At 35.1% G+C, this 16,164-nt stretch overlaps 1 protein-coding gene across 1 annotated transcript; it reads left to right on the plus strand.

The window, feature by feature from the left end:
- The first annotated feature begins 892 nt into the window (after positions 1 to 892).
- On the plus strand, positions 893 to 14,945 carry LOC121383446 (parafibromin-like). Its single transcript, XM_041513488.1, has 14 exons — positions 893 to 1,041; positions 3,228 to 3,333; positions 5,319 to 5,448; positions 5,855 to 5,913; positions 6,261 to 6,346; positions 6,838 to 7,063; positions 7,510 to 7,608; positions 7,927 to 7,996; positions 8,997 to 9,164; positions 9,646 to 9,733; positions 10,192 to 10,329; positions 11,087 to 11,178; positions 11,731 to 11,872; positions 12,884 to 14,945. The coding sequence occupies exons 1-14, from the start codon at positions 911 to 913 to the stop codon at positions 12,918 to 12,920; spliced, it is 1,572 nt and encodes a 523-aa protein (XP_041369422.1). The 5' UTR covers positions 893 to 910; the 3' UTR covers positions 12,921 to 14,945.
- The last annotated feature ends 1,219 nt before the right edge of the window (positions 14,946 to 16,164 follow it).

Here is a 16,164-nt window from a genome sequence, read left to right on the forward strand (position 1 = left end):
ATTCATTCATCCATCCATCCATCCATCCATTCATTCATCCATTCATTCATCCATTCATTCATTCATTCATTCATTCATTCATTTTATCCATCCATTGAAGCAGGAGGGCTACGTCATCCATCCACCCATCCATCCATCATAAGTTTTTGTCCTTTAAGGGACTAAAATTAACGCACTCGTAGTGGGGTGGGGGTATCGCAAAAGATTTACAAAACGTTATGAGGGAGAGGTTTTGTTAAAATTTACGTAATATTTTCAAAACAATTGTCACGTTTTAAGTAAAATGCAGCCAGTCATTGTTGGTTTATTCTTTAACAGATGATTTTCTATTTAGTATTCATTACCAAACAAAAAAGCTAGTAATACTGGCCAAATTACATATGTGCACATCATTATAACAGGGAAATGGGGTAGGGTTGTTGCCGAGCGTTACATAAGTCTCAAAAACCCTACACCCCATTTCTTTTGAGTAGGGTGGTGGTGGTGGTCAGTGTTAGCATTACAAAACGTTATATAATTGTTGAACGGCCCCCTTTACCGACTATTATCTCTTCGGTCATTACTACCGACATCTAGAAGTGCTAATGCCATAATCACGATAATGGTGCTAATGAGGCGCATGTTCTAAAAGCTTTCTGTAGTCGGATCAACCGAGAAAGCAAAACTCAATACCTAATTATTATTAAACATATACTACTTGCAAACATGTAAGCTATAGAAACAAAATGATCATAAAAAAACATAGCATATTACAGTTATTATTATTATGTTGTTTTGGTGGGTTTTTTTTTTTTTGACATATTGACATCAAGTAGGGTAAGCACAGGACCTTCAGTGTGCTTGGAAAGAATTTACACCAACTATATTTATTTTTGAGGGAAAAATATCGACACTTCCGGTATCGAATAAAATGGCTGATGTACTGAGTATTTTGCGTCAGTATAATGTCAACAAAAAGGAGATAATCGAAAAAGATGACCAGATTATATTCGGTGAATTTGCATGGCCAAAAGATGTCAAAACAAACTATGTTGTGTGGGGGTAAGAAAGTCATTTATTATAATGATAATCCGTTTCAGCCTTTAAAACATTAAAGTAGCAATATCGCTTCTTCACTTCAGCCTATAATGTATTGTATTGAATTTTAATCATGATATTGTTTACCACTGTAAAACACAAACAGCTGAGGAAAAATATCCGCCCGGTCCCCCCTTCCCCTAACCCTAACCCTAACTCCAACCCTAACCCCAACCCTAGTCCTAACCCCAACCCTAAACCTAACCCCAGCCATAACCCCAACCCTAACCCTAACCCTAACCCTCAACCCTAACTAAAAATAATAATGGAGGGGACCGGGCGGATATTATACCACAGCGGACAGTTGGCAAGTCTTTTTCCCTATTTATTGTTCATTGACTATGTACTGAATTCACATCATAAAATTACTATCCTACCATCAACCATGCTCTCTGATGGAAGTAGCAGCCAGTGCACCACGACTGGTATATCAAAAGCCGTGGTATGTGCTATCCTGTCTGGGATCTTGCATGAAAAATATCCCTTGCTACATTAGGAAAAATATAGCGGGTTTCCTCTGATGACTATGTGTCAGAATGACCAAATGTTTGACATCCAATAACCGATTATTAATTAATCAATGTGCTCCAGTGGTGTCGTTACACAAAACAAACTTCCGATGGAAGTAGGTCGATCTCGCCACCGGTCGATCTTACTTGGGTGATTTTGCCATGGTCAAGATCACTGAAAATTCCATTCTAAAGTGTTGGGTGAAGTCGCCATACTTTTTACATGTAACTAGACAGGATTGTGCATGTTTAAAATGTTTTCCAGGGCTAGCTCTGGGTGATCAGAACATTTCGCCAAATTATGTCTTCATGTTAACAAATTGTAGAAGCGCAGTTATTTTCTAGCAAAACATCAATTATTACATAAAATTATTTTGCCAAATTGAAGTAAAATTCGCTAATTGTTTTTAAAATTCACAATTGGCGAATTTGGCGAGTGCCAGAGCTAGCCCTGTTTTCATTACTAACATACATTAGTTTATAAGCTTATTGACATGTGCATGTTTTTTGTTTTTTGTTGTTGATTTTTTCTATTTAGTTGGGTGAGGTCGCCGACATAGTTTACTTCCTTGTTCAGTCTTTTCCACCAAGTAAACAGAAATGGAAATATATATATATAATGGTGATTTCGCCCATCAGTGAATGGCTATCTTGCCCAACAGGTTCAAGCGAAGAGTACAGTGATTTTGCCCAGCTTCAACAGACACAAGACATTAACAACCAACGATAGATAGAAACAGAGGTTTAAACAAGAATCAGAAAGGCTTTATGATAACAAGTTCATTAATTTATTTTAGTAATATAAACTTATATACAACAATATATGTACGGCAACTCCGACCAACAGTGAATGGGATTTACAGCTATCGCGCTCAGCCGAGAATGGCGATTTCACCCAGCTTCAACTAGAATAAGTTTAACCATCGAGAACGGCGATTTTGCACGGCTTCAACCAGAATAAGTTTAACCGGCGAGAATGGTGATTTCACCCATCTTCAACACGAATAAGTTTAACTTAAACTGCCGAGAACGGTGATTTCGCCCCGCTTCAACCAGAATAAATTTAAATGTTGAGAACTGATTTCTCCCAGCTTCAACCGACATATGGTAAACAACTGTCCGAAAGACAGAAACTATAGACATCAGGTCTTGTTTGGTAGGATATTTATTAACTTGTTATATTAATATCAGCTCATAGTAAGTAGATGGAAAAGACTGAACACAGAAGTAAACTATGTTGACGACCTCACCCGAGCTTGGCGGAATAAACAGGAAAACCCCCAACAAAAACAAACAAAAAGACATGCACATAATGTTAATAAGCTTATGTGGGATGGTGCATATAAAAGATCCCTTGCTACTAATGGAAAAATGTAGTGGGTTTCCTCTTTAAGACTATATGTAAAAATTACCGAATATTTGACATCCAATAGCCGGTGATTAACAAATCAATGTGCTCTAGTTGTGTTGTTAAACAATATAAACTTTAAACTTTTTCTACAAATGGTAGTGTCAAACTATTTCAGTCAGATTGCTTCACAAGTGACACACAATGACAACACTGGAACACAGTGGAACACCTAGATGGGAGTCCAAGATGGAAATCTGTATTTTTATGATTCATGTTTTGTTTTTCTTCAGAACGGGAAAGGATGGAATAGTCAAAGAGTACTACACACTTGACTCAATTCTCTTTCTGCTTAAAAATGTTCACCTACAGCATCCCATGTATGTCAGAGAGGCAGTGGTAAGTAATTATTTTTGTAAAATGAAATCTGTCGCTTCCATGTGAAAATTAGTCAAGAAATTTTTTCATATATATATATATAATTAAATTTTCTTTGCGTCTATACACTTTACGACAATTTGATTGGTCCAAAGGTGCTTACTTTTTTCGTTCATATCTTGATGAACTGAAAATATTTAAGCCATGCCTACTACACCCCTAATGCTATCGTTTACTATGGCTTTGCGCGATAACCTCGCTCAAAATGACAACTGACCTTGTCATGTGATAACACAAATGCACATGGTGATCCCCCGTCTGGAATAATCGGCTTACGGCATTTACAAGTTTATTGTCATCAATATAAACCGCTATTGTTTTGGAATAAAGGCACGTTTTGTTAAGATTCTTCAAAATTACACCTATTAAACATAGTTGCAGCCATTTTAAGTATTAAAATATGCAATATCGATCTGAAGATCGTACGATTAGTAGACAATTCTACTCGTGAAAACCGTATGAAGTGTTTCAATAATATTGTGTAAGCCTTCCATTACGAGATTAGGTCTAAAAACAACAACAACAACAACAACAACATTAACTCCTCTTTTGAGGCCATCCTTAAAAATATTTTGTTTTGTCCATTTCCGACCTGTAGTTTCAAATGTGGGTAGGTAAGTAGGTGTTATTATTATTTTTGTTAGGCCTAATCTCGTAATGAAGGCTTACACAATATTATAATACCACATATGAGACACTTCATTCTGTCACATATTAATGTTGTAGTTTTGAGTATTTCCCCCAGATGCTGTTTAATGATTTAAACTAAAAACTTTATTGTTAGTTAAGGGTTGTGATGCAGTTTTAATAAATGTATATTTCACAGTATATTGCTCATGATTTACAAAAACCCACCCTAAAACGTTTAAATAAAAATAAATTATTTTTCTTTTCTTTTAAACTTGTGGGGCTACCAATTTTTACTAAGGGCTACTAGAATTTATAACTTGGTAGCCCAGCGGGCTACCGCTGAAAAAACTTAAGGTCAAGGCCTGTATAGCAGAGTAGACATGTAGATCTATACGTATTGACCCCAACAAAACAACACTACTTCGCTAATCATGACATGAGACTCGGTCGGTGGCCAAAGAAGTCATGTAGGAAACTTCACGCCTGTAACTTACTTGTAAGCGATGTTCTACTCTGTTGGCGAAAATTAAACGGTTCCAACGACGGCATAAATGTTAGACACATTCCCTTCATTCACTTTCATAAAATATAAACTAAACACGAATAGGACAATTACATCCAAAAAACTAAATGATCTGTAAAAATGCACAGCAGCTAGATGAGATGGCGTTGCTTATCAAAATTACCAAATGACGTCATTTATAAAAATCACCTGATTCAAATAATAGTGAATGAACGTTTGCATTCTTACGCGACATAAGTATCAATGAAGTTTACACAAACAATGCTACAGGCGTATTTAAAGCTAAACAAAATAAATTCAGTTATATATTTTTAAAGTATGCATATAAATTTAATTATAAGGGGTCACACAGTGTGCACATTGTTTTTTCGTTTCATACATGCATGAACCAAAACAAAATTGCGGTCAAATCTTAAATATACTATTAAACAAAGCATTAATGTCACTGTTAAGGGCTTTAATTTAAAAAAGAAAAGAGCATTGTTAATTGATAATTTTGAAAATATTAAAAGTAGGATTTTTTTTTGAAAAAATTATTTAGTCATGCTAAAAGAAGTAAACTTTTATTAAGTTCACTGTCAAATATTTTCAACAGTGTTGTAATACAACTTATTAAACTATCTCATTCTTTAACATCTCAAGATTAAAGATAATATGCATGTTTTATGCAACAAGATGAGAAAATGCGAATTTCTGTGCCCATTCAGAAAGTTCTTGGGTACCTGTGATCAACCTAGGTTTAGTACTACTTGATGTTTGTAATTTTATAACAAATTGTGTCTTCTGATTGCAGGCTGCATCTGTGCATGTTGTCCGCCGCCCTGACAGAAAAGACCTGCTTTCCTACCTTAATGGAGAAACAACAACATCGTCATCTATTGACAAAAGCGCTCCTCTTGAAATTTCACAAAGACCTATTCAAGGTTTGCTGCATGCATATTATGATTTTTATAATTGTTATAATTTGAAACATGATTTCCAGTAATAAAAAAAGAAAAGAAAAAAGGGGGAGACAATTTTTGACAGAAGTAGATTGAGAGTCATTATTACATGGATAAAATAAATTTGACATTTATAATTGTATCATGTCCTAGTAATGAATTAATTTGAATAAATCATTAAAATAGTACTGTCAGTGGTGTAAATAATATCCAAGATTAACTGGAACTGCAAATAAATGTTAAAATAATTAAACATGTTGATCTGTTGTACTTTAATCATGTCAGCTCACATACATATATTTAGTATGTTGACAGTTATTAGTTGTGTAAACAGTGTATAATCACTCTTAAGAAATTAAGCTGACCTGTGATATTCTTTATTTTATAGTGAAGCGTTCGGCTGAAGATGGGGGTCCAGATACTGAGAAAAAGAAACCAAGACTGGAGGTGAATTTACCCCCACCCTCGCCAATAAAACACACATGCACATATACATCAAATTATTTACTTTTCTTCTGTTTTAAGTATTTGCTGATGTTGTTACTCATGTTCGTAAAACTTTGGAAGTGGACCCTCTCGTCTTTTTAAAAAAAGAATTCTGATTGTTAGTACCAAAATGTTGGCACCGTTGCAGGGCCTGTCACATTTTTATACAGGTTTATAATCACTGGTGATTGTGTTATATTATATAAAAATATTAACATGAGTTATAGTTTTAAAAAAGAAAACATTTATGAGGACTGTACCATGTTTGTAATGAAATGTACTTTCTAATAAACATTGTAAATATACAGGAGGAGCAAGTGCAACAAGCCAAAAAAGATTGGATTTCTAAAATTGACAGTCGTCGTGACAACTCGGTCATGCCAAGCCAGTTAGGGTAAGCAAATGAACTTCATTGATTTGATATGCAGAACAACTACATATAGGCATACTTGGGATTTTGAATTTGTTTTCACATCTACCCACACTAAAATCTTGTGTGAAATTTTTTAACTGTTTAGTCAGTCCAGCAATTAAAGTGAATTATTCTTTGGCAGCACTATGTGAAACACATGAAATTTGAATATTACATTAAATTAATACGTTGATTTGTTTAATTGTATTGTTTTCGAAATCAAATAAATGATTATTAATAAATCAATGTACTCTAGTTTTGTCTTTAAACAAAACAACCCTTTAAATTTGAATTGTATTGCATTTTTCCTAGCATTAATATATAATGCAAGATTCTAGGCCAATTACCCTTTGATGACAATTTCCTGATGCACTTTTCCCCAAGTTAATTCCTACCTAATATTCCCACAACCCCATAGTCTTTTACCCTGTTTTGCAATGTCTGAAAATAACAGTTGCTGGATTTTTTTTTAGTACATCCTCCCTACACGAAGCAATGCCATTGGAGAAAATTGCGGCCATCAAGGCGAAACGTCTGGCGATCAAGCGAACGAAGATCACGTCTCTGGATGATGACATACAACCGGGGCAGCTGGAGCAGAGGAGCTTCGTGGACGCCGAGGTAGATGTGACGCGAGACATCGTCAGCAGGGAAAGACTGTGGAGAACACGCACAACCATCCTACAGAGTGTCGGCAAGGTGAGAATCTGGGTACATTTAGTTTTTTTTAAATCTTGACTAGCGGTATTTCTAGAGAATTGAAAATTGATTAGCAACTACTGATTAATGTTTAAAAATTATGTAACGATATTTGAAATTTGTATAGCGAATCGCGATGCAGTATTGAAGAAAATGCTCCCTGATACTGCAGTCACTGAACTCAATGGTGGGGGTGGGCAGACAACCAGAGATGTCCATTTGTTATGAAAATTACAGTAGTCCGCAATTTTTCGCATTTTTAGTCAGGTACATTATGTACAGGTGTGTAATTTGAATAAATAAATAAGACAGCTTTTATTACAGATTCTTCAGAGTAAATGCAGGTTTGATATACATATTTATATATATGATATTGTTTACTTTAGTTAAATAGAAATGACTTAAAATGACGATTTTCAGTACCTTTTAAAACTTTGTCGTTTCAGCAATTTGCCAAAAACATTTTCAGCATTTTGCAGTCGATCAAAGCTAGAGAGGAGGGCACCAGCAGACACCATAATGCGCCGTCAAATACTCCATCAGTCGTAAGTGTACAATCTAAGTTATAACTCCACCTTAAAATCTTAAATAAACTCATCACTCATCAAATACTCCATCAGTCATAAGTGTATGATCAAAGTTATAACTGCATCTTAAAATGTTAATGTGAGACATAACATATATTATTACTACTACAGACAGATCACTCATCTAACACTCCATCAGTCATAAGTGTATGATCAAAGTTATAACTGCATCTTAAAATGTTAAACTGAGAAAGAACATTGTTGTTAGTGATTCAAGAGTGATAACCAAAAAGTTGGCTTGCTAACTGTTTCCTTCTGTTGTCATTTTAATTATAGATCGCACCAAAACCACAACCAACTGTTGGATACAACAGATATGATCAAGAGAGGTTCAGAAGGAATGAAGGTATCCCATTGTTTAACTACTAATATCTGTAATCAGTACAGGGTATATTTGCTTGTGAGGGGAAAGGTAGTTGGGGGGACTCTGACACGATTGTTTTCCGTTATAAAACAGATTTCCACTTTTTAAATATTCCGTGTTCTGATTTTTATTTTCCACTTGTTATAATTTTTAACAAGTGGTCATTTGGATCACTTTGCCTTAATTTATGGTGCCAGAGAAAAGGAAATTTGTTGGGATATACCGAAAATAGTCGAATATTACAATCTAAACTTCTTGACTGTCCCGTATTGTGATTGGCCTATGGTTTCCAATAGACCAATAACAAGTTGACAAACAGTTTGCCTTTTAAAAAAAATGGCATCCTGTGTTGTTACAGCATCCCCCCAAACCCCCAACTGGAAAGCCATCTCTCAGTCCGCATAAACATTGCTATGTTCGAGTAAAATCAGTTGTGTTTTTTGTAGGGTGCACAATCATGTTTGTGAAAAGGGAAAAATAAAAATGATACACACACACACACACACACACACACACACACACACACACACCCCCCAAAAAAAAAAAGAAGAAGAAAAGAGGCACTTGAATTTAGAGGATCGTGGATCAGCCTGTGGTGTCTAACTATTATCATCTACATCAAACTAATACTGGGAATCAAAATAACTGGAGAGCCAGTGAGAACTAATCAGAAATATCAACTATCTCTAAAACAAATTTCAAAATTTAATGCATTGCAGTTCAGTTGCAGACGTGTACACTCTGTGGATCTCAAACCACAGATGGCGTACAGTTGTTTTATGTGAGAGTATTTTAGTGCCAGAAAAAAAAAAAGTTGTATGCTGATATGTAAAAACTAATGAGTAAACAAATTTAATCTTGTCTATATTATAAATAAGAAGTTGATTTTTATTGTCCTTAAAACAAGCACATAACCAGTTTTTGTTTTAGAATTCATGATCTTTTGTTTTTGTTCATTTGAGTTTGTTGTTTTCAATTGCAGAAACCGAGGGCTTCAAGATCGACACTATGGGCACGTATCACGGAATGACCCTCAAGTCAGTAACCGAGGGTGCATCAGCTCGCAAAACACACACTCCACAGCCTCAACCAGTGCAGCCAATATCACGGCCAATTGTACAAGCAAGACCTCCACCAAATCAGAAAAAAGGTATATTTTTATTATTTAACTGTAGAATAGACCATCAGCATTACTTTTCTTATGATCGAATACCATTCTTTGAAGTGTTCTACTTAATAACCAGGTTAGTATCCTGTCATGCTGAGATGAATTGGTGCCAGTCCTCGTGATATTCAAAAGCGTATCCGCCATGCTGAATATCATCCCACCATGCTGGAAAAATGTGATATTTCCCATCAAATCTAGAATATTTTTGTAACAATACGCCTATTTTATGTCCTAAATAGCAGATAGAGATATACAGGTATACCATTTCAAAAGTGTCCATAATGAGGCCACAGATAACTTTTTTTTAAAACCCAAATCATATATTCATGACAAGTGCTTGTTAAGAAACAGAAAACGGAGTGTCATTAATGCAGATTAGCTACTATATTGTTGTTATAACCATTTAGTTCCAAGTCGTATTTTTCTGTATCGTTGGCTAACAAAACCGTTGATGTTTGTCCAGGTTCAAGGACCCCAATTGTGATCATCCCAGCGGCAGCTACGTCTCTCATCACCATGTTCAACGCTAAAGATGTGCTTCAGGATCTCAAGTGAGTTCTCACCTCAAATACAGACGTTTATTTTCTTTCTCATTATAATTGTTTTTATTTATTTATTTATTTTAACCCGCAGCCCCTTTCCAATTGAATTTCTTCTTGATCTGGCAGCTCCTATCTTTGAACTTTTTTTTATTTTTTTCTAACCAGCTCAACACATAGCTCACACTGTAGTAATAATATCTTGAGCATTTCTTTGAAAAATACTACAAAAAGGCTAATTAATTTTTTTTTTTTTTTTAACCAAATACTATATGTTGTAGCATGACTAGCTGTGGCAGTCGCCATATTCGTCAATTGTGAATTGTAAAAACAAATGACAAATTTTATTTCAATTTGGCAAAATAATTTCATGTTATGATTGATATTTTGTTGAAAAATAAGTAAGTGTTTGCAATTTTGTAAAGTTGTAATATTCATTTTGACAAGACGGATATTTTGTCTTTTATTAGATTTGTGAGTACCGAAGAGAAAAAATCTCAAGGTGTTAAGCGAGATAATGAAGTTCTGATACAGAGACGGAAAGATGGCGGTCTGACTGTGCCATACAGAATTATCGATAACCCTGTCAAACTGCAGCAAGATGATTGGTATGCTTGGATTTTTGTGTTAGTTTTAAAAGCTTTTGGTATATGTTAATGGTATCCATACCGTATGTGGCAGCAGTTAAAAAAAAGAAAATTGTTTTTTAACGACACCATTAGAGCACATTAATAAAACATTTGGTAATTTTGACAACCCGCTAAAAAATTTCCATTAGTAGTAAGGAATCTTTTATATGCACCATCCCACAGACAGGATAGCATATACCACAGCCTTTGATATACCAGTCGTGGTGCACTGGCTGGAATGAGAAATAGTACAATGGACCCACCAGCAGTTCAAATTTAAAAATCTTTTTTGGTAGTCGGGTAAATTGATAAATGTACTTAATAAATTCCTGTATTGTTGGTTTTAGTATGCTGAGATGGTGTTGTTAAAAGCGGATCTTGCTGTCAAAATGTTTTAGGGGAGTGATTAATTGCTACCCCAACTTAGTTTGTTTTCTTTAACAGCACATTGATTTATTAATTATTGGCTATCGGATGTCAAATCAAACATTTTGTAATTTTGACATAGTCTTATAGAGGAAACCCGCTACATTTTTTTTCATTAGCAGCAAGAGATCTTTTACATGCACTATTCAACAGACAGGATTAAACAGCAGTTCTCCTACTGTAATCTGTCTAAAAATGATAAAAATATATCCATTAATTTGTAAGATTTTAGGGTGTGCAAGTTTACTCTCTGTACCCTGTGGCAGAAACCGTGTTGATTGCTAAACAAGAATGTGGTGTTTTTTTTCAGGGAACGTGTGGTAGCAGTGTTTGTACAGGGACCAGCGTGGCAGTTTAAGGGATGGCCATGGAACGGAAACCCTGTGGAAATATTTTCAAAAAGTAAGGAAGCTTAATCTCATTGTCTTAACATCTCTGTTTACTTTGAAAGTAAGCAAAAGTTTGCTTGTTATGTTAAAGTTTTAGTTTAAACTACTTTAAAAAGATTATCATGGTGTTTTAATTATTAAATAATTATTAATTAATTAATTAATAAATAATATAATATTTTTTATTATAATTTATCATCACTCCGTACCATGAATTTACTTGGATGAAATTTGTGTATCATTCCCAAGAACTTAATATGTACTGCACTGTGACAACAGAAAAATATAAAAGTTGGTGGGGGAAACAAGAGGAGTGATGGGGTGTGTGTGTGTGGGGGGCATAGCCCCTCGGCTATGCCAGTGGTTGAGCGTATATACTTAAAATATGGAACAGCTTAAAAATGCACATTTGAAACGAGCACCATTTCAGCATGCAGTGACATTTCCATTGTCAAAAAAAACAAATCCATGGGAATTATATTATTATTATTCATATTATTTAGTACTGTTACAATATTTTCTAGTATTTGCAGTGATTAATATGTCAACTCTATTTGATTTCTAGTTAAAGCATTCCATCTCAAGTGGTCGGAGCTGCCCCTCGACAACAATGTTAAGAAGTGGGCGGTACACGTCATCGCTCTGGACCGACACAAGCGCCACTTAGATCGGGCCAACCTGCAGCAGTTCTGGGAACATCTCGACAGGTGACACTGACGGCTGCTTTTATAATAGTTTAACTTATTTACACCCATTATCTTGGCTAGCTTTTTCATATTTGTCATTTTCATCATCTGCACTGGCTTAGGATTTTTTAAAAGCTTGATTTTACTTAATTGTTGCATGGTCCCAAAAAGCTGTAAAATTGATACTGAAAAGTTTTTTTTTTTATGAAAGAAAGAAGTGTTTTATTTAACGACGCACTCAACACATTTTATTTACGGTTATATGGCGTCAGACATATGGTTAAGGACCACACATATTTTGAGAGGAAACCCGCTGTCGCCACTACATGGGCTACTCTTCCGATTGGCAGCAAGGGATCTTTTATTTGCGCTTCCCACAGGCAGGATAGCACAAACCATGGCCTTTGTTGAACCAGTTATGGATCACTGGTCGGTGCAAGTGGTTTACACCTACCCATTGAGCCTTGCGGAGCACTCACTCAGGGTTTGGAGTCGGTATCTGGATTAAAAATCCCATGCCTCGACTGGGATCCGAACCCAGTACCTACCAGCCTGTAGACCGATGGCCTGCCACGACGCCACCGAGGCCGGTAACCTTTTTTTAATGAATGCATCTGTGGTTGCAAAAAATATTAGAATTTAATAAATTGTACTATCCAAAGCGATGGTGCCACAATAACCATAACCAACTTAACTGCATTTCAATTTTTTTTTATAATGCATGGATACAACTTAGTCATTTTCTATTTATATTAAAATGCTGGTACACAGGGCTAGCTCTGGCACTTGCAAAATTTGCCATTTAAAAGACGTTAAATAATTGGGTTTCTGCAAGTTTTTAACTTTAAAAGATAATTTGGCAAAATGTTCTGCTCATACAAAGCTAACCCTGATTTGGAGACACAATATTGTTCGAGTACTAAATGTTAATGTTTTTTGTTTCTCTTCTTTGAATAACAGATCCCCCAACATGCATATTAATATTCCTTGCTTGTTGTGTTATTAATTCTGACTATCAATCTGTTTTTACAGGTATCTGTTGAAATACAAGCCACACTTGAGGTTCTAGTCAGGATGAAGTAGAGTTTGTACTCTAATGCAGCACACCTCTCACAGACGATATCTGAACCATGTTGTACCCCATCTGATAGTCTGACCCCCCCAACACCCATCAGACATTGTGCATCATCAGAACACTTATGTGGATAAAATATCTCTTGTATTTGTAGATATAATATTACAAGTTTTGTCTTCGTTACTCTATTTATGTGAGTTATGATATTTGACAGGAATGTTCTTCTTTATTCTCAACGTGTAAAACACAGTTGACTGGAAAGATTCTAGTGGAATGTGTTTTCTATTTTAAAGTTTATTTCAAACTGGTTCGTCATAGACCTGTCTGGTCAGGAGAATTGTATTTATTACAGTACTAGTAGGCAGTTCAGTGGTATATAGTTTATTATAGGTGAGATGCAAACACACACACACACCCCCCCCCCCCCCCCCCCCCCCAAATTAAAAAAAAAAAATCTCACCACCTATTGTTCAAAGAACACTTCATTTCCCCTTCAAGACAACTTTTGAAACCTTAAAAAATCATCTGCAAATAAACTTTAAAAAAAATACATGTCCACAGGAAAAGTAAGAAATATAAATAGTATTAGCATTGTATTGAAAAACAACCTAAGACGCATATATATATATGATGGAACAATGAATCCATAATACATTTGGGTTAATAAATTGTACTACTAATCTTAGGTTATGTTTATGTTTGAGCCGACATATTTCAAAATCACTTCCTTGAGACTAGGAAAAGTTTAGAAAATTGTATATCTTTATTAAAAATCAGATTCTTTTGGTGGTGACTAGCAACTGTTAGGCCTGTCTGGCACTTTACAGTTTTAGGCAGAATCCTGAAAACGTTTCTGGCGTATGATTATTAAGAGTCTAGACTCTTATCTGATAACTGCATCTTAAGACGTCATGGCAACATATACAAATTGCATGCATGTGAAGTCATTAAAGATTTGAGTGTAGACTCTACAAACACAGGCCCAGGCATGGTGCTTATAAAACTTTTAGTCTGAACTCGAGACTAAGAAGAGTAGGAGACTATCATTACGGCAACGCCATACAAATTGCTTGCATTTGATGTCATTTGAGATTGAGTCTGGACTCTTAAAAGTTTTATAAGTACGGGTCCAGATGCATGTTGAGAAGGGCAAGCGATTGTGGTTGCTAGCTAGAGTGGTTTTTGTTTTACACATTAGATAAATGTGATGTTATGGAAGACGATGGTCTCCTGAAATTACTATTGATAGACCACCATAATTAACTACATTTGTTTGTTTTAATCTAACATATTAAGTTTTTTTGTCATAAATAATATTTTGTTCCATACGTAACTTGCTAATAAAAGGAAAACAATGGTTTTTAAAGACAAAATTAATCACAGACTTTAATATACTTTTTTTTAATAGTTGATAGCTATTATATGTAATTTATTGTTAGTTTTTCCTAACTTAACACCAATGTGATTTGAAGTGTTAATTGTGGAGTTCAACAGAAACTAAGTTATGTCCATAATTATTTTAGTATTTTGTATTATTTGATAAAATCTTGATTTGTTATCAAAAGTGGGTGCAAAATGACCATGTGACATGACTAATTGTGATAGAAAAATATTCATAAAACATCCTGGAAACCAAATACTTGGAGACTTGATACAAAACTGTAATATGTGCGACAGTGTTGATGAATAAAGTGCTCCATTTACCATTCACATTTTCACAAGGACATGCCACTTCATTACAAATACAGACTTCAAAACAAAATTGTAAATATGTATAAAAGTATGGTATGTTGTACATGTAGTTTTGTTTGTTTTTTTCATTTTTCTCATCAGCTGCATGTTAAAATGTACAAATTTGATAACAAATTAGACATTTTAGTTCTTCATTTTTGTTTATTTCATGTATGTTTGACATAGTGTATGAAAGCAGTGTAAGTATCATGTTGTGCTGAAGATGAATGTCATCGACTCCAGTGTAACACAATTATACCCAATGTAAATAAAATTAATTACCAAAAACCAACACCTTGTGTTATATCTTATACTCTGTTACAAAAAGCGTTCCTGTCTGGTTTGCCTTGTTTAAAAATCATCACTAGTTAAGATTGTGACATCACATTTAATTCAGACGTCATGGTTAGTTTGTTTTTGTTTAATGTCACAACTAGAGCACATTGATTTATTAATCATTGTCTTTTGGCTGTCAAACATTTGATAATTCTGACACGTAGTCATCGGAGGAAATCCACATTATTTTTTCATTAGTAGCAAAGGATCTTTTACATGCATCATCCCAGAAACAGGGTAGCACATACCACAGCCTTTTATATACTAGTTGTGGTCCACAGACGGGGATCGATCCTAGACAGAGTGCTTTACCACTGTGCAGACCCCTGCGACTCAATGGGAGGCATGACATGATAGACTGGTCTATCAATTGTATATTGAAAGGGGGATGCATGGGGAGGGAACCCTCCCCCGAATATATTAAAGTGTGTCTTTTCTGGCCCTTTTTTTTTCTTCAGATAATAAAGAGTGGTTTATGTACCATTTGCCCATCCCTTCAAATTTTCTAGATCCACCCCCGATTGAGAAACTAACGTGCTTACCATGACTGCACTTCGAAACCAAGATTCATTTAACAAAAGTTACAAACTGAATGTGCTGGCCACCTTGAATTACTTGGTAACCAAAGGACCTTGGCCTTGGCTGTAATGAAGCATACTGCAGTGTACACTGATTTATTAATCATCGGCTATTAGATGTCAAACAATTGATAATTTGCACAGTCTTAGGCCTACTTTCCATCAACATGAGTTTATTGACACTGTACATATACACAGTACCTTTTCTATACATATGAATGTGATTCAGTGCTCGGACATTAAGCATTCTAAAAATACCTATTTCTATCGAGCTATTTTTCTGCTTGAAGTTTTCAGAACATTGACATAACACAGAGTATTTACTAACAGCTTAAAAGTATACTTCAACAACAATAAAATTTGTATACCAACAACTTGAGATAGCGCAGATACAGAAAAATTGCACACACACAGAAAATCCGATACATTTTCCCCATTAGCAGCAACAATTTTTTTTTAATGCACTTTCCTACAACACATACAACAGCCTTTGAAACACCAGCTGTGAGGCATTGGTTGGGATGGGAAAAACCCAATGAGAAGATTCGATCCTACGACACATGGACCTCAAACAAGTGGTCTGACTGAGCTAG

This window comes from Gigantopelta aegis, chromosome 10, assembly GCF_016097555.1.
Source record: "Gigantopelta aegis isolate Gae_Host chromosome 10, Gae_host_genome, whole genome shotgun sequence".
Classification (NCBI taxonomy): domain Eukaryota; kingdom Metazoa; phylum Mollusca; class Gastropoda; order Neomphalida; family Peltospiridae; genus Gigantopelta; species Gigantopelta aegis.

What these genes read in the sequence shown, in the direction of transcription:
- LOC121383446 (XM_041513488.1), top strand. Translation starts at nt 911, where the DNA reads ATGGCTGATGTACTGAGTATTTTGCGTCAGTATAATGTCAACAAAAAG. An exon ending in ACAAACTATGTTGTGTGGGG is followed by an intron (nt 1,042 to 3,227) that starts GTAAGAAAGTCA and finishes GTTTTTCTTCAG; the next exon opens with AACGGGAAAGGATGGAATAG. An exon ending in TGTGGAAATATTTTCAAAAA is followed by an intron (nt 11,179 to 11,730) that starts GTAAGGAAGCTT and finishes TTTGATTTCTAG; the next exon opens with TTAAAGCATTCCATCTCAAG.